Source organism: Paralichthys olivaceus, chromosome 6, assembly GCF_024713975.1.
Source record: "Paralichthys olivaceus isolate ysfri-2021 chromosome 6, ASM2471397v2, whole genome shotgun sequence".
Taxonomy (NCBI): Eukaryota; Metazoa; Chordata; class Actinopteri; order Pleuronectiformes; family Paralichthyidae; genus Paralichthys; species Paralichthys olivaceus.
This window is the reverse complement of record NC_091098.1, coordinates 19,905,340-19,924,153: the sequence shown is the minus strand read 5'-3', so window position 1 is coordinate 19,924,153 and position 18,814 is coordinate 19,905,340. Positions and strand designations below refer to the sequence as shown.

Here is an 18,814-nt window from a genome sequence, read left to right as displayed (position 1 = left end):
GGCTTCTTCAGTTTTCTCAGGGATTTCCAGAAAAGTAAAATGTATTGGTTGAAGGAACCACAGCTGAATGCAAACAGTGAGACAATACAACTGCCTAATTTCCTTATTCACTGACAAACTGAAACCATGCACATGATCCAGAGCTAATCATCCAGCTTTGTGTTTCTCTCAATCCACACATGATGATTAGAGTGAGAATCACAAACACTCTACTGCACAGACAGAGTGTCAGCTTAAAGCTTAAAGGGACAGTTCACTGAAATTTTAAATTCACTCATCTACTCACCACTATGCCGATGGAGGGGTGGGTGAAGTGTTTGAGTCCACAACGCACTTCTGGAGTCTCAGAAGTAAACTTTGTCGAAGCCGACTCCGATACAATTAAAGTCAATGGTCAGTGTAAATGACCTAGTTTCGAATTATATATGAATGTCAGGGCTTGTAATTTAAGTTCAGTGTCAAATCATCTTGGCTCACATGTTTTTTTAGTTCTTAACTAATACTGATAGTTTCAACTGGAAGAAACGCGTGTTTCTCTGAATAATAACTGATAACCCCTTTTCCCCCATCTGCCCTTTTCTCAGGCCGTCTCACTGGTGGAGAATCATCCAGTTCACAGGTCACGTCTTTGTGCCTTATGCTGAGTGGTTGGCAAAGAATGGTCGTTTTGAGGGGGCGCAGAAAGGTGAGTTTGCATCAGATACATTGATTTATTTTTGGCAACCGCCATAATACAAACACTTTTTTAGTTGTTATTATTAATGAGTAAAATGATCATTGTGAAGTTGCCAGCAGTGTGTTGAATCATTCAGCCCCTTCTGGCTCTGCTCTCTCTCTCTCTCTCTCTCTCTCTCTCTCTAAAATAGAATGGAAAATACTTTATCGTCTATCTTTGTCAAGACAAAAATGTGTCTTACATGTCTTGTCTTACATGTCTTGCAAAAGGTGCTATGAAAGGTACATTAAAAACACAGCATGTCCCATCCAAACATTTAAAAGAAACGTTTGCATAAAACACAGCATCTAAATTAAATTGATTGAAAAAAGGTGGCTATGGCTACATCCATACCACAAAATGATAGTGTTCTATCACTGTTGCTATGTTTATGCTTGCTGTCAACACTTGTCTGGAGTTTTCAAGGATCTAAAAGGAAGAAGTGTGGAAACGCTGCTGGCCCCATTTAGTTTGAAAACTCAACGAGAGGGTTGTAGTATAGACGGACAAAACAGAGTTACGTGTGTTCGCTTTCTGATTTCACCATTCTAGCTTCTTCTTTGTGAGTGGTCTTGCGATATGTATTTTCAGGTGTGATATGGAGCTTTTGTGGATGGAGATTGTTTTAGTTTTAAAGTTGGTCTGGATGGTTCGATATATATATGTCCATATGTTTCTTTAAATGCCTCAGGGACTCTTTACATGAACATAAAAATCTACTGCTATAGCCAGTGTTTACATATGGAAGTGATAAAGCTCAGGCTGCTCTGGGCGCATACGTTTTTCACTGCTTCCTTAAGATTCTCTGTAAAACATGATCCTCTTTGCTGGAGCAGAGTGGAACAGGGTCGGGCTGGCTGTTAACTGAGAGACATGCATGCATGCCTCTAATCACCAGCACTACAAGCAGCTCTGATGATGATTACCAACTGTAACCATAGTTATAATCATCTCATAGATTTATAATTATGATCTCAGCAGGCGTATTTCCTCTTCGACATTATCGTCCTCTGCCTGTCTGGACACAGATTACATGATGGAACAGGCCTGATTGTTCTGGAGCTCGCTCATGGTCGTGCATTTTGCTGATGTGTGTTTTAGTTTATTCCTGATGCAGAATTGTCTTACTGGTGTTTGTGAGTCTGAGATTCTGACTTCTGTCCATCGGCCCGGTACTTCTCAGTGACAGCTTTATGAATCTTAAACAGGAGACTGAATGGTTGGGGACTTGTATTTGTAACCCGTGGTGACTTGTATTTGTTTGGGGCCTTTACCTTTCTAACATTAACCAACGGCAGGTGAACGTGGTTTGTTGACTGGTTGCTGGGCAGGTTTGCTGGTGGGGGTCGACTCCCTGACGCTGCCTCTAATTACCCTTTGACAGGAACCTGAAGAATAGCACTATTGTTTATTCAAGCTTTACAGTCAAAGTGATTTGGTGTTTGAGCAGCCTCCCTGTTTGTAAAAGATGTAGTTTAGTTGTGTGAAACATTAGGAACGCTTGTATTCATTAAGTACAAATTGATCTTGGTACACATAGTTTGTTTGTTAAGTAACACGACAGAATGGCCAAAGCAAAGAGCTCTTTTTCCTTTTTCACCAAAGGAAATCACCCACAAGTGAACAGTTAAACCAGATGTCTTGGACTGCCACTTAAAATCCAGCATTGACAGTTTCTCAAGGTCACGTTTTAACAACTCATTCATCACCACTTTGATTCTGTCATTTCACAAGGCGGGGCGACAGAACGAAGCTGTGAAAGTCCTGGAGCAGCTTACCCACAATGCAGTGGTGGAGAACAGGTTTAATGACTCTGGGTACGGCTACTGGATGCTGTCTATGCAGTGTCTGGACATCGCCAGAGGTAAGAGATGTCCTCAATGCACTGATCTACAACCCCAATTAGTTTTTAGTGTAAAACCTGTATTTATTGTTCTTTACTAATCATTGTGTTGTTTCTGTGTTTGTTTGAAGCAGAAGATAAAGACCAGAGGGACGAGATGCTGAAGAAGTTTGAGCATTTTCAGCCTCTTGCTGAACTCTACCACTTTACTCGGTGTGAACATTTTACCTTGTCAATCTGGCCGTCAGATTGAAACTGCTTCGCCCTGAAAAAAGTGCCTACTATGCTGTTATATTTCTGTTTGGTTACAAACACATTCATTTTCTAGATTTTTTTCAAATTCACTGCATTTCTGCCCAGTTTGTACTGAAGTTCCTACAGACCCCTGTGAGTTTGACAAGTAGAAGGTCTGGCTCTGCAAGATTATCTCAATCCAACAAAAGAGACTCAGGCAAAATTAAGATATGCACAGAGCTTGGTAAAAAGTGAAGGGTGTTAAGTTCAGCCGAAGAGCACTGAAAAGGGATTTAATCAACTTGAATTAATTCAGAGCGGCCATTATTATATATATTTTTGCAAAGGTTTTACTTAAAATCTAACTGACAAGAATAGTTATGATAGATATGCCCTTTATGCCACATTCAAAATAGTCCACTTCCTGAAACCTCCCTGACCCCAATCACCATGGTAACTAACTGCTTGATTGATCATGATGATGACCTCATCAATAGTCGTCTTCAAGCTCTAACCTACTTACAAACAAACGAAGCCTGGTCATGAGCACTACATGGTGACCTGGCCAGTATCAGTGTCCTCAGTTTGTTGTTACAGCTTTCTGCTCGACTCTGGTCACAGACTTGAAGTACAGACACATCGCTGTGATCCAGACCAGAGCAGGAAACCTCTATATCTCACTTTAACTCTCCTGGGCAGGCACAATAGATTTGAACTATCTACTCTTAGAATAAAGTGTTGTTAGTGATTGGTAATGTGAGAAACACTGAAGCGTTACAAACGATTCAGCTGCTTTCAGTTTAAAATATGAAAACATTTAAGATACAGAGAGATAAAGAGATATAATCTGTGCAAATCAACTGTTTTCATTCTCAGGATGAGCCCTTCAGCTCCCACATGCCAGAGACACTCTTCAATATCTGCAGGTTCCTGTTGAACAACCTCACCAAGGACAAACCACGAGGCATTTCTGAAGTGTATCCTTCCACATTAGAATGTGATTCTAACACTGTGTCCGATATCGAGCAAATATGTTTATAATAAAGGACTTTAGAGCCCTTCCTCTCTGGAAAACTCTCAAGAGCCGACATGGTAATCTAAAATCAAGACTGGCAGAGGCATTGATAACAAAGTGGTGAAACAGAGATAGAGGAAGAGAGAAAACGGAAGAATTGGTGCCACAATGGAAACCATGCTGCTGCTGAGAGAAAGAAAATGGGTGATCATGGATTGGAGGATACGATACTATGATTACTGAACTCTGTGCATATGTATACATACACAAACACACTAAATAATATACTTTGATTAAAGAAATACCCACAATGCCACCTACAGCCACACAGACAAATCCATGTAGTCTCTCACAGCGATATGAGGAAGGAAAGCCCAGCCTTCACAGAGGAAACTAGACTGAGCATCTGGCAAAACTGAAAAACTTTGAACTTAGATTTATAGACTTAGCTGATCTGCATCCAACTTAGTTTGAATAATTAAACACACTGTCTCTAAAAAGCTGCAATTGGAGGACATGTATTTATCAACAGACCTGGCCCTGGATGGGAACAGGGTGTGTGGGAGGCGTTGGAGAGTAGCTGATTGGAGTAGTGTTGTGTTTTAGGTGATGGAGCTTTGCCAGTGTAGAGCTGTTACAGCAACTCATTGAACTGTCACAGCCACTCTCAGAGCTTCTGTCCTAACAATCTCTTTCGATATACATACGAGTAGATAACAATTCCCTTAACTCGAAACCAAAAAACAGACGCACTTTCATTGAATTCAGTCAGTGTCGCTGGTTTAACGTATTGTTCTCCTCATTGAGAATTCTCCACATAGAAAATAAGAGATATCGGAAAAATGCATTTCCCTGTGCCAACCCTTCCTCCTCTTTAGTTTTCCTTGACCTTATCATTCGTAACATCTTGTGTGCACTGCTGAAGCAGAGTGAAAAACTGGGTGCATATAAACTTGCCGGGCGCTGCTACAGGAGGCTCCAGGAGTTGTACATTCCCCCTCGCCTCCAGGACGCCATAGAGCAGGGCAGCCTCAAACTTCACAGCAAACTCTGCTGGCACAGAAAGGTGTGTTGAAGAGTTGGATGTACACGTTGGTTTAAAACATTGGTCTTACACTACTCTTCATCTATTTAGCTTCATTATATGGTTGGTGACATGTTAGATAGATAGATAGATAGATATACAGTATATACTCTCACCGGCCACTTTATTAGGTACACCTTGCTATTACCGGGTTGGACCCCCTTTTGCCTTCAGAACTGCCTTAATTCTTCGTAGCATAGATTCAACAAGGTGTTGGAAACATTCCTCAGAGATTTTGGTTCAAATTGACATGATGGCATCATGTAGTTGCTGCAGATTTGTCGGCTGCACATCCATGATGCGAATCTCCCGTTCCACCACATCCCAAAGGTGCTCTATTGGATTGAGATCGTGACTGTGGAGGCCATTGTCCTCCACTTGTTAACAAGCAATTGAACAGGTGTGCCTCATAAAGTGGCCGGTGAGTGTATATATACACAGACAGCACTCTCTGAGTTTCCCTTTAGTGAACAGAGGTGCTGCCCCTCATCCAGTTCTACCTGGAGGACAACATCAGTGATGAGGAGGCTGCCCGGCCTCTTGACATGGAGGTTCCTCACAGGGAAGATATGGACAATGGCATCCTTTGAGAGTGTGTATCTTACACACTGCAGATCTGTTCAAAATGAAGCATGTGACTCTCATTCGCCTTGTGACAGTTCTAAGAAGCTGTTTACTCTGTATTGGCCTCAATTCTGTGCTGGTGGGTAAGCTGTCGGAGCTAAGTCATCTTAGCTCTTGAGCTAATAGGGTTAGCGAGGCTCTCCTGTCTCTTCTTAATGACACTAACCCTCTGAGAGCCGTAGCCACAGCCCCTAGTGCAGGGATTAACCTGCATTAGCCAGCAGACACTCAAGGGCACTGAGGTCTGCTCTGTTCTCCCAGAGCCACGACGTGACTGACAGGCACGACTGATTGGCAGTTTGAACACTTTCACTCTTAGAAAAGTCTCTGAGGAATCATTTTGGAAGGAGATTTTTCCTGTGTTGAAAATGTATAATCACCTAAAATATATATAATACAAATATGAACAATGCATTTATATTGTGTGAAATGTAAACATTGCTTGGGCTATTTGTTCTTTAACATCACCAATCAGAGCTGCAGTCTTTGAGGCTGGATGAGGCTGCAGATGAAGCAGAGGACGACCCGTTCTCTGCCAAAATGAGCTTTGATGTAAGTAACAGACGAGGTGATTAATATTCCACCAACTGGACGAACCAGCTGGACAAGGTGAAAGGACGGGTCCATTTTAAAACATGGATGTGTTTCTGTGTGTCCAAGCAGCAGGGGGGCTCGAACTTTGTCCCCATCAAGGTGAGTCGCTCAGCGCTGCGCTCCATGAGCAGGAGGGACGTCCTGATCAAACGCTGGCCCAGGCCACTCAAGTGGGAATACTTCCGCTCCCTGCTGCCAGATGTGAGCATCACCATGTGCCCCACCTGCTTCAAGGTACAGTTTATCCTTTCTTTCCTTCTTTTACAGGGTTTTAGATTTTTCTGTCATGATGCTCAGTCAGATTTTTTGTGTTACAATGATAATATCCGTTTCCTCGTAGATGTTTCATCGTGAGGATTATGAGTCCCTGGTGATTCAGCACAACGGCTGCCTGTGCTGTCGCAGATCTGTTAATTAACCAGACGACACTGTGGAAGTGATTCAATCATTTGTAAAGGAAAACAACAAAGACAAATAAAAAAAACAAAAATGTGACAGTTGATATTTAGTCCGAAAACATGTCAAAGTTCCGGCCAAACCAGTATTCGAACCGGGCACCGTGCCATCCCATAATGCTAATGACAATAAAACATTTTAATGCCTTGTGAACGTGATATCTCTGGAACATCTTGAGGGAATTCTTACACACATGGCACAAACATTTACTTGGACTCAAGGATTAACTGATTGGCTTGTGGTAGTCAAAGGTGAGAGTTGGAGGTCACGGTGGCCTCACAAACCATGTTTTAGGGCTCTTCAATGTGACATATAAAGACCACCTTAAGGGAATCTCTTCAACCTCTGATCAGTTGTCACTTGGGCTTAAAGTAGTGATTACGTTTCAGTGGTCAAAGGTCATGAAATGTACCTGGAAAAAAAAAGTATGCCAATGGAAACTGGTTGACGGAGGCAGAAAACTGCAGTGAGGTTTTTCTCATTAAAAAGATGAAATAAATCTTTCAATTGTTTTATCCATAACTTTGTCCATTTATATGAACTGATGTTGAAGTTCCAGGCTAACAGTGTGTAACACACTCATCTGTGTTTTTATCTTCTTAAAGTGTGTTATGAATAAAAGAGAGTCCCACTAATTCTGATTACACTTAAGAGTTAAGCTCTGCATTATGCAGTAGTGAGGGATTAGGCCTTCATCATGTAAATAAATTGGATTACTCAAAAAATGTCATTTGTAGTGTGTCCACTCTAAATGCTTTAAATCACAGAGCCCGGCTTCCTCTTAGCCGTCCTCCTACTCTCTCCTCTCATCTCACTCTGATGATGCATTGATGCACATGACAGTGCTGGTGGGGTTTCAATAGCCGTAGCTGCAACCAATTACTCTGAAAATGCTTAACATAGTGCACAGCTATTTCTAGAGTTTCCTCCTGTAATGCTTTGTGTGTATGCATGTGTGAAAGTGGGAGAGAGGGTGGCTGAGATTGAGTGTCTTAATTCCATCTCTGCTAACACTTTGCTCTGTGCACATCCCTAATCCGCCCGGCCTGTTAAAAGGTGCCGCGCCTCCTCGGAGGGCTGCAGACGACACCTTACTTCCACAGGTCCATCCCTGCGACTGTCCTTTTTCCCCAATTTGCACTTGAGCTGCACAACAGGACTCCCAAAAAGCATTTTACTCAGAGAGGAGACACAGACCGCTTCAACTGACGTAAACGTCTCCGAGGAAGAAAGCCCATCACCGTCAGCAGCCATGAATGGCACAGAAGGACCCAACTTTTACGTCCCCATGTCCAACAAGACTGGGTTGGTTCGCAGCCCATTTGATCACCCGCAGTACTACCTGGCCGAGCCTTGGAAGTACTCTCTTCTGGCCGCGTACATGCTATTCCTCATCATCACCGCCTTTCCCATCAACTTCCTCACCCTCTATGTCACTGTGAAACATAGAAAGCTGAGGACCCCTCTGAACTACGTGCTGCTCAACCTGGCGGTGGCTGACCTCTTCATGGTCGTCGGGGGGTTCACGGTCACTCTGTACACGGCTCTGCATGGATATTTCATCTTAGGGGTCAGCGGCTGCAACATCGAAGGATTCTTCGCCACTCTGGGAGGTGAGAGAGAGAACATGTGAAATGGTGTATGGATTGAGCTTTGTGTTATGTTAATAAAAGTTAATTTTATCCTTTTAAAACAAAGTCACATCTGTGTAACATCAGATAGAAGTGGATGTGCTTTATTTAAATGAGAACCTGCTCTGATTGATGTCTCAGGGGAGATCGGCCTCTGGTCTCTGGTGGTTTTGGCTATTGAGCGCTACATCGTGGTCTGCAAGCCGATGACTAACTTCCGCTTTGGGGAGAAACATGCCATCGCTGGCCTGGCCTTCACATGGATCATGGCCCTGACCTGCGCTGCACCTCCTCTGCTTGGATGGTCCCGGTATGTTTCAGTGTCTGCACAATAAAGCACCTCAGATATTGTAGTTATGTATTCTCCACTCTTCCTCTGGTCAAAAATAATGTGTGTGATAGTGTTGATGGAAATGCTTAGATTATTATCACGTGTGGATGCAGGTACATCCCAGAGGGAATGCAGTGTTCCTGTGGGATTGACTACTACACTCCCAAGCCGGAGATCAACAACACCTCATTCGTCATCTACATGTTTGTCCTCCATTTCTCTATCCCCCTCTTCATCATCTTCTTCTGCTACGGTCGCCTGCTCTGCACTGTGCGAGCGGTAAGAACGCCACTGTCAGATGTCATATTAATAATGAGGATGTGAAACCTTGTTTATCCTTGTAGAAAAACTCTGTCTCTGCTCTGTGGTGCTCTAACCTCCACACGGAGCAGAGACTCTGGAGATGTGAGGGCTTTCATGGCTCAAGGACGCTTTAGGAGGGCAGATCATTGCCAAAATGTCAGCTTATACCCAGGTCCTCCAACTGAAGGACAGTCTGCCGGCTCACTGTGTCACCCTGATGCCCTCATTAATAATAGCATCACCACATTGATAATGTATAAGAAGTGACTTTCTAATGCCTTTCTGTTTCTTAACGGCTCAATCTGTCGTTTTTCAGATTCTTTATAATGCGTTCACCTCCACAGAGGAAGTTCTGTTTTTCTCTTTGTTTGTTTGCAGGATAACGTGGAAAAATATGAAACCAATTTCCATGACATTTTGCGGAGGGTTGGGGCATAAGCCGAAGAAAAAAATATTTCGGTGCAGATCCAGATCAGGGGATGGATCCAGGATTTTTTTTTACTTTGAGATTTTTCACATCGTGAGATTATTCTAAATTTGCTTTGATTTTCTCAGAGAATAATTTATGGATCTTGTTAGAAGGAATCAGGTTTATTCAGGGGACTGATATTTATGAGTTTTTGCAGTTTGGTGCAGATTCAAATAAAAATCTGGATTTAGTGAATTTAAATGTGGTTTCATAAGGGAACTGTTTGGCTTTGGACGAGGTTTGGACGCCACTGAGCCGGATGTGTAATCGGAGAGTTGATGATTAATACCATTTTTGTTTTACTGCTGATTTTGAAACCATTACAGTAATAAACAAAATTTTAAGCGCATTAGAAAACGTGGCTGCCTTCCTTTGGATTATATATCACTAATCCTTTGATTAAAAGTCTGTTTGTGTTTTTTGTTTTATTGTAGTGATAGGTTGATCCTTCTGTTTACCTTTGCATCAGCATTAGTTACAGTATTAGTAGATTAGTGCTTTTACGAGTTGAGCTGCATCTGTCTGTGTTCAGGCAGCGGCCCAGCAGCAGGAGTCTGAAACCACCCAGAGGGCAGAGAAAGAGGTGACACGCATGGTCATCGTCATGGTGATCTCCTTCTTGGTGTGCTGGGTGCCCTACGCCACCGTGGCCTGGTACATCTTTGCCAACCAGGGGACTGAGTTCGGCCCGGTGTTCATGACCGCTCCGGCCTTCTTCGCAAAGAGTGCTGCTCTGTACAACCCGGTCATCTACATCCTGCTGAACAGACAGGTATGTGAGGCACAGATCCTGGATTCATTCTCATTAGTTAGAAGAGAGAGTGAAAACTACACTCAAGTACTGTACTTAAGTACAATTCTGGGCTACTTGTACTTAATCTAAGTGTTTCTATTTAATGCTGCTTCATACTTTTTACACCACAACTGCATTTACTACTACACTACTTATCTGACAGTTGATTTCAGGTTAACATTTTACATTAAAAATATATTATCTGCGTGTAAAAGAAAATGCCTCGTTAATAATTCAAGTGGTGGCACTCAACCTTTTTGGGTTATGAAATATTACTAAAAAAAAAACAGTTTTGGGGCCTCACTTAGTCGAGTAAAGAGAGATTTCCCCACCTGAATCTGTTCAAGACTAAAATAATTACAAGATTAAACCTAATGATTTATTTTAAAATGATAAAATAAATACATTTGTGCAGCAGCATGTTTAAAATCATCATCAAGCGCCCGACCCAGAGTTTGGGGAAACTCTGAACTCTAAATTTGATTTATCTGAACTTTTGAAAACAGGACTTTTAACTGTCACTGATTATTTTTAAACTTTTACTTAAGTACACTACCTAAACTCTTCTTCGACCACTGATTGAAAAAGTATAATAACTGCAGTGGTGCAAGGTAACAAAGTACATTTACTTCCTTGTTCCTGTATCTGTACTTTACTTAAGTAATTTCGCCACTACACTTTGACAAAGTTTTGTGTTAGGTGTTCACTTAGGGTTAGGGCTCCCTATTCACTACTGAGACTCAGTCATAATAATGTAAAAGTTAAATTAGGAAGAAGCTACACTCAGCTAGTACTATACATGCTTCAAGTACATTTAAAAGCAAGTACCTCCTTGTTTTACCCAAGTAGAAAGGTTAAATGCTCCAGTACTTCGAGTACTTCCTTCTGTACTGCATGAATGTGACTCTGATCCTCATCTTTTCCTCCAGTTCAGAAACTGCATGATCACCACGGTGTGCTGTGGAAAGAACCCGTTTGGAGAGGATGACGCCACCGCCGTCTCTAAAACCCAGACTTCATCTGTGTCTTCCAGCCAGGTGGCCCCCGCTTGACCTGCCCACACCACCACCAAACCCCCCCACAGCTCGTCCCCTTCCACGTCCCATCTGTCCCTGCACCCTGGGACCCTCCACTGCCAAGCAGCCCTGTGTTGAATGGGCCAATCCTCTCGACTTACCTCTCCAGGTGTCTTCAGTGCAGTGGCAGGGCTACACCTTTGGGTGACACTGACATACTCAAGAGCCAGCGTGTGTCTTCTCAATCCATTTAATCATGGAACGTGTTCAGCTGGCTTCACAGAGTTTAACCCGGCACCATGGGGGTGGTGTCCGTGTGAAGATCCAACTGAACACATTCCAGACTCCCCACTGCCGCCGCCCTCCTCATAAAGCCAGAAACACATTATTAAAGACAATCTAATACAAATGAATACACACCGCATTATTTAATCCACATCATTTCTAGTTCAAGTTACACCTATATATTCTCCCCAAATAACGCGCTTTCAACGATCAACTTCATATGAATATCTAGTTGAGATTAGTCATGAATTTGTTTAGAAGTCTAATTTGTTTTTAAGGCATCAGACAGAACTGTCCTCCGCTCTCTCTCTGTCTCTTTTTGTCTTTATGGTGATGAAGCTGAGGGGGTTAGTTTGCTCTCAGCATTTACTGAGACATGAGTGTAAACAGATGGACCTGGAGAGAGCTTCTGCAGGGAGAAGACGCCTCCTGCAACAGACTGGGTGTGTGTGTGTGAGTGTGTGTGTGAGTGTGAGTGTGTGTGTGTGTGTGTGTGGTGGATGTTTATGTATTCGAGCTGATGTCAGAATGGCAGTGTGTGTGTGTTAAAGGGATATTGTTTTGTTTATTGTGTTAAGACTAGGATCTTGTGGACGTTGTTGTGTCCTGCATTAAAAACAAAGTTGAATGTCTGCATGACTTTTTCTTGTCTCACTCCATCATGAGAACATTTACAAGCCTCTCTAAGGAATTCCAGATGCTAGTGTTTGTTTTTTTACGGCATAACAGGCCAAATCTAAATGCTTTTCAAATGTTAAAAAAATCACTGTGATGATTTAAAGTTACAGCGTGTAGAATTTTGTGATAACTTGTGTTGAAATTGCATGTTGCAGCTGAGAACCCCTCACGTCGCCCTCTCCTTTCAAACATGAAAAAGAACCTGTGGTAGCTTCAGTTGTAATAAAGGTGTTTAGTTTGTTAAGTCTGGACTGATGTAAAAAACATGGCGGCATACGTAGAGAGGGTCCCCTCAATGTAAATATACATTTTATAAATTAAATATAAAGGGTCTTTTCTGGGGTAAAGAAAACTACAATTCATACAATTTAGATGAAATGAACTAGTGAAAACATCATGAGGATTATTCTACATTAAATTGCTGCCAATAGTTCCCTTTCACCTAAATCTTACACACTGGACTTTTAAGAAATGAAGCACTCTCAGACTTAGTACAATAAATGTTGTAATAATTAAGACATTTTAAAATTCTAAATACTGTAATTTATTCCACAAACTCCGACAAGTCATTTGGCATCACAAATACAGTCTCTCCTCGTATTATATTGAGCTCACGTTTTTTTCATAAATGTAAATTTCCCTCTTTTAAATTGGTCAGAATCTAACATGATATTCATTTGTTTACATGAAACACTGATCAACACTTTCTATACTGATGCAGCTCTTCCCAGTGAACCACATAACATTTGATTTAGGTCATTTATCTCTCACCTCCTCCTCAACCCATCATCAACCTGCAGAGCACATTGGGACGTATTGTTCAGATCACACCTGAGAACAGTGCAGGCTTTAGGAAATGAGGAGTTCATCAGGGCTGTTCCTACTCATCCTGATGAACAGGCCACCTGAAATTATTATAACACATCTATAAATATTGCTATGGACATTATAATACAGTACAGTGCATCATTGGCTCGTTCCCTTTAGAAAAGGGTTCAGTGCGTTAAGATCGCCACCAGGGCTTCCTGTAGCTCCCAGTAACTGTAAAGACATCCAGAAAAAAAAAGCCTCATCTCCAAGCTTCTCCACATTCCCTCTAAAGTAGCTGGACTGGAAATCTGCCAGGGGGAAATATTTGGGAAAATGGCTCGGCGGTCCCAAATGAAAGCAGGAACACCTCGTGAGTGTATAACCCTGGAAGAGGCAGGTTCAAGTCCTTCTCTCTGCCACTTTCTACACTTGTGAGAGTCTGTGGGAATAACAATGCCGCTCATGAAGGGTAATTCCACAGTGGCCGAAATTCCCAAGTGACCGTGGGTGGGAGAGAGGCAGCTGTGAGCAGGAGAAAGAGATTGGCGAGTAGAGGAGGCAGGCGGGTTCAGGCTTCGCTGCAGCACTCGTAGATGTTGTCCTCCACAAGGGCAATGACCTGCTCGAACTTGTGGTGCAGCTGAGTGCGCTTTGCAGTGGGGTTCGACTCCAGGGCGCTAACCACCTGACCGGGCGGAGATGGAAAAAGAAAAACACAACAAAGATGACTTTCAGTGGCTGTTGAGCATTCATGGATCTATCTATCTATCTATCTGTCTATCTATTTATCTATCTATCTGTCTATCTATTTATCTATCTATCAGGGAGAGGGAGGACATCAGCCACCTGGACATAGAAAGCTGAACGAGAGAGAAGAGGGAGAGAGCCGCAGTGGAATGAGCAAAGTGCTTCAGCCTCTCCTTCACGCATGCCTCCACAGCACAAAAGCCTTTGCTCTTCACATATTTACAAAACCCACAACTGCTCTGCTTTTTTCACAACCAAATAGTTGTCACTGTGTCAGTGGGATTTATGGGCTCTTAGCGGCAGTGTGCTACCAGGCAGAGCGAACTGAGCCGGGGCGAGAGAATAGGCAATCAGGGGCCATTCACAGTGCTCTGTGAATCCGAGGCTAAGCCCCTGGCCCACGTCAGTACAGTAGCATGACAGGGGAAAGCAGCTAAACTGTATTATCATGAGGGCGCTCCATTAAGGCACAGTCACCACTGACTTAGCCTCTCCGGAGAATAGTCACAGCCGTGAGGAAACACTGGGGGAGGACAGCAGGGGGCTTGTAGCGGGCCAGTTCAAAGTGAAACAAGATATGGAACAGCGCCATAAAGCAGACAGGGGTGTGGATAAAGAAAAGGTAAACAGCTTGTTGTCTGCTTAAAGTGCAAGGTGAAGTGCATGTGGGCTGGAAGGGAGGAGTGGACAGAGAAGTGATCACATCTGATGTTTTAAACATTTAAAGAGATAAATTGGCTACTTAGTGTTGATACTTGTCCAGACAATACGGTGAGAAGCTGTTTACAGTTGAACTCATCTCTCAACATGCACAAGATCTTCCACTGTGATACGTCTCTGAAACCAATCTGTGAAACTTAATATGGCAAAGGGACCAACGTAGCAGGAACGGGCCAGTTTAAACACGAGTTACATATCTAATCTGGATCTTAGATCAGAACAACAGGGACGTAGCATAAGAATCTCTCCTCTCACCTGGTTTCTGTATCTTTTGGCATATTTGTAGATTTCTGTCAAGGCCAGGTTGGTGTTGAATTCGTTCCTGTATTTCTGCAGAGGCGGACAACATAGTGTTATGTTAGATTTAAATTCACAGTGAAAACATGCATGTGTCAAACACACAGTTACACACAGTTATTCTTGAGCACTTGACTCACCCGTGACTCCTCAGCCAGGTGAGCGTTCATCTCCTGCTCACTAAGAGGTGCCATTTCCTGTATCTGCTGGTAGTAGAGCTGCACCCTCTTCTTATACTCCGGGATCTCCTTGGCATACAGCAGCTTGTTGGTAGGGGAGTCCTGCAAAATAAAATTCACACATTTCAGTAAGGACACAGAGGTTTTAACTAATATTATTTGGGCAGGGTGTCGCTCTGCTCATGTGGTGCTCTGGAACAAATCTGAACAAGCTTGTTACAGACCCACCGAGACCTCACATACTCCTTAGCAGAGCCTGAAATCCAAACAGGAACAAATTAAAACCAATTTTCTAAATTCACAAACAACTGAATGTGAACAAAGGAGGAAGCTGGCATCTAAATTTCCTAAAACACTCAGCAGTGTAGCAGGGAAGAGAAGTCGGAATGTTCATATGCATTATTTACGAGAGACAGGTTATGGACATTCATGACATGACTGAGCAAATCTGACGATAAATCGACTGCAGGACTGTAAGACAACCTGACACTGAACTTTTAATTCACTATATTTTACTGAAAGTTAAAGTTACAACTTACAAACTTGAATGAAATTTGACCTGCTGAAAACCCAACAGTCCCCTCAAATTCAATCAAGCTGCACTGCTACATACTCATAGATCAGTTCCCTAAATGTGCCTGATTTCTTGTTATCAGGATCCATGAATTGTTCTCTGGGAATTCCCTCTCGCAATGATAAAGAAAAATTTGTGTAAACGGACAGAGGCGAAAACACATCCTCCTTGGCGGAGGTAATATATATATATTATGAAGTGGTATTGCTACTTTTACTACTTCTTTTACCACTGGAGTGCGAATAAGGAGCAGTTCAGTCATACTGGATGTAATTGAACCTGTCTGAACCGGCCTAAAACGAGACAATGGAGGGAGGGAACCGCTTCCTTTCCACACAACCGGAGACTCAAAAAGCCAAAGCTGGAAAAGGAACATTCCTGTCGAAATCATACTCCTTTTAAACTCACTTTCAGGCTCTTGCACTGGCGCTCATTCAAGCAGGAAGAAAAGTGGCGGGGCTAAGAGGTAGTGGGCATATTCGGGTTTAAGTGGTGACTACTGTTGCGAGTGGGTGTGTGCAGGTCTTTAGGTGCTCTGTGTGTGTGTGTGTGTGTGAGAGAGGGACAGAGAAAAGTAGGACAGGGAGAAAGATGAGGAAAAGAGACGGGCAGCCTCAGCTTTTAGCTCCAGTGAATGTGCTTACAGCGCACCTTGCTATTTCTATGTGTCATGAGCTATTTGTGTCACCTAATGTGTGTTTGTTTGTGTGTCTGCCTGTTTGTGTGTGTTAAAGGTATTGGGGGACTGAACGGCTGTGGCCAAAGTCGCTCTTTCTGATTGGCTTCCTGTCCGCAAGGTCACTTCCTGCTGTTCCACCATCTGCCCGGTAACCCCCCTGTGACCCCGTGGCCCTCCATGTCTGCATTTTGCCAGATAAGAAGGTTTCCGTGGAAACAGCGAGCATCGCTTAGTTTCCCACCTCTCTCTCACCCCTGCTGTGCTCCTGCTAATCCAGATCCCGTACCCTTCACTCCCCTGTCCCGCGGCCATCACACACACTCAAACACAAACAAGTGACTGTAAACACATGAGGGAAATACAGCGGTATGTCATGTCAGTCTCCTTGGCCTCCAGGAGAAAATGTGGCCATATCCTTGAACCTGGTGACTCCACAATGCTGTGTGTGCACAGACAGATGCACCAAGTTAATGAGGAGGCTGCAGACACACACACACACACACACACACACACACACACACACACACACACACACACACACACACACACACACTGAGCAAAAACGTCTCAGAGCTGTTGGTCCATAGGTACGTATCCCCCTGCATGCACACGTGAATACTGCTGCTGTTGAGCGCACTGGCTTTGGCACCGAAGAGAGGTATATAAATTAGAGAGTTTCTCTGTGAAAGAGAAGCATTATTTGATGAGTCCTCGGCTTCCTCCAGGGAGGAAGCCAGTCAGAGAGAGACAGGAAGCAGAGCGTGCCCAGGGTCACGGTGTCTGAGGGATGAGACGGATTTGTGAGCAGTGACGACATTGACATGCAAGCACACACATACACACACACAAACGCACACAGGCATAGACAGGCGTACATATGCACGCCTGAACATACACACATGCACACACAAACTCGCACACAGCACCGAAAAGGGATCCCTGGTGCTTATGACCTTGGATCAGCCGACTGGGCTGAAATAACATGAGCAGAAGTAGATGGAGCTGACAGTCTGAAGGCTTTGGGATGAAGGTTCACAGGGGGACTAGGTGTGTGTGTGAGTGCATGTAACACACATAGGCAGAAAGACAGACAGATGGATAGACACAGATATATAACCCATCGTGTATTTAATCAGGTAAATATAGTAGTATAATAATAATTACAGTGTGACAGATCAGAGGTTGTCATGTTGTGGCACGCCCCTGCCCAGGAGAGCGAGGGAAGTGGATTGATATATATACGTAGGAAGTAAAAATTCATAAATCCCAGAGAAATCCGAGAGATAAAATGTTTCTTTTGACTCCTAAACTTGTCTCATCGAGTTTTTATTGTTATCAAAGAAATTCAATGATAATTATCTATACATCCAACAGTTCAAACAGGAACTGCTGATAGCTAATTAAGGATATTTTAAGTAGTGGCACTTTGCCAAAATGTAAACAAATATAGACTCAATTTGTAGCCCCAAGCTAACTAACAAAATGATATTGTTTAGTCCCCAAATCGATGGAAGACAAAGAATAATGAGGGGGTTGTCCAAAGAAAGCCCCTGATCAGACAGACAGACTCACCTTGCCTAGCTGCAGGTCAGAAATGGAGCAGGCATCTATGAAGGCCTGGGCGATGACAGACAGACAGGCATCCATATGATCCGTCTTATCAATGTCAAACACAAACTGGGGATTCTTCAGGATGTTCACCCAGAAACGCAGAGGTAAACTGCACAGAGGGGGGAGAGATAAAGACTTTTTTAAAGCCTTGCACCTGCAGTGAGGTAACCAAAGGGGGCTTTTAAGCATTGGGTCAAGTCATCTACCTGTTGGTTTTCCAGATGTGCAGGGTGTCTGGGTCTGTGATGCCCCGTTTGTCAGCCTGTTCCTCCAGGAAGTCAAAGAAATATTTGACAGCCAGAGGGGGGCTTTCCGGAGGGATGCTAAGGATGGCTTGAAAGAGGTCATCCAAGAACTTCTGAAGAGTTCCCTGCGGGGATAAAGGAAAAAAGGCAGCTCACACACACACACTCGCACACAGTGACATAGTTTAATGTGCTGTAGGAAGGCTCCTGAGGTTAATATGGGCGATATAAAGATGACATAGAACAAGAAGATAGATATCTGGCTGTATCTTAAGTCTGTTTGCAGCCTCTTATTTTTACTCACCTTGGTTGACAGCAGGCGTGTCAGGTAGATTTCAGGCAGGACTTTCTTGCGGTGACTCTGTCTGTGCGACCTCTTGGTCTCCATTAGATCATCGTGAGGTAGGACCTAGAACACAAAAAATGAAGAAAGTCAACATACTGTACACAGGTTGAAGCAATAAAACCCCCACAAGTACCCAAATGAATGCTCCATTGTCTCTGCAGTCTCAGATGTCTGAGGGGGTTTTCATTGTCTCATGCATTAGACACATGATCCAGAAACAACATCAGGGTATTTTGAAACACTGAATATACAGAATAGAGGAAGTGTTGGGATATGGGAATTTTTTTCGCTGTGTACAGGATCACGTCTCTGTCTAACTTGCTCATACTGGTCTAAGTAGGGACAAGGGAAGAATAAGCAGATTCCAGCTACTTGTGTCACAAAAAAGGATAACAGAACTGTCCTGCCAAACTAACTAGTCACCCGGCAAATTGTGTTCCAAGGAACTCATTATTCTAAAGTCAAAGGGCCCATATCTTAGCTAACGTTTATAAAAGAATTTAAGCAGCATTAGTGCTGTCGTGTCCTCTCAGCT

At 43.2% G+C, this 18,814-nt stretch overlaps 3 protein-coding genes across 3 annotated transcripts in view; 2 read left to right on the top strand and 1 right to left on the bottom strand.

Annotated features, from left to right (window-relative positions):
- The first annotated feature begins 4,766 nt into the window (after nt 1-4,766).
- Nucleotides 4,767-6,604, top strand: LOC109635048 (intraflagellar transport protein 122 homolog). The gene is made up of 4 exons (XM_069526473.1): nt 4,767-4,873; nt 5,991-6,067; nt 6,179-6,343; nt 6,450-6,604. Exons 2-4 carry the CDS (start codon nt 6,056-6,058, stop codon nt 6,525-6,527), a joined length of 255 nt encoding a protein of 84 aa, XP_069382574.1. The 5' UTR covers nt 4,767-4,873; nt 5,991-6,055; the 3' UTR covers nt 6,528-6,604.
- Nucleotides 6,605-7,676: 1,072 nt separating this feature from the next.
- On the top strand, nt 7,677-11,487 carry LOC109635199 (rhodopsin). Its single transcript, XM_020096205.2, has 5 exons — nt 7,677-8,178; nt 8,338-8,506; nt 8,641-8,806; nt 9,832-10,071; nt 11,022-11,487. The coding sequence occupies exons 1-5, from the start codon at nt 7,818-7,820 to the stop codon at nt 11,142-11,144; spliced, it is 1,059 nt and encodes a 352-aa protein (XP_019951764.1). The 5' UTR covers nt 7,677-7,817; the 3' UTR covers nt 11,145-11,487.
- A 1,104-nt stretch (nt 11,488-12,591) lies between these two features.
- The window catches only part of plxnd1 (plexin D1), a 60,760-nt gene continuing 54,537 nt past the window's right edge, over nt 12,592-18,814 (bottom strand). The window contains exons 31-36 of the mRNA XM_020096292.2: nt 18,238-18,342; nt 17,895-18,058; nt 17,650-17,797; nt 14,786-14,926; nt 14,604-14,678; nt 12,592-13,566 (exon numbers count right to left, since the gene is read on the bottom strand). Of these exons, the coding sequence (XP_019951851.2) occupies nt 13,450-13,566; nt 14,604-14,678; nt 14,786-14,926; nt 17,650-17,797; nt 17,895-18,058; nt 18,238-18,342 (750 nt within the window). The 3' untranslated portion in view covers nt 12,592-13,449. The remainder of the gene's footprint in view (nt 13,567-14,603; nt 14,679-14,785; nt 14,927-17,649; nt 17,798-17,894; nt 18,059-18,237; nt 18,343-18,814) is intronic.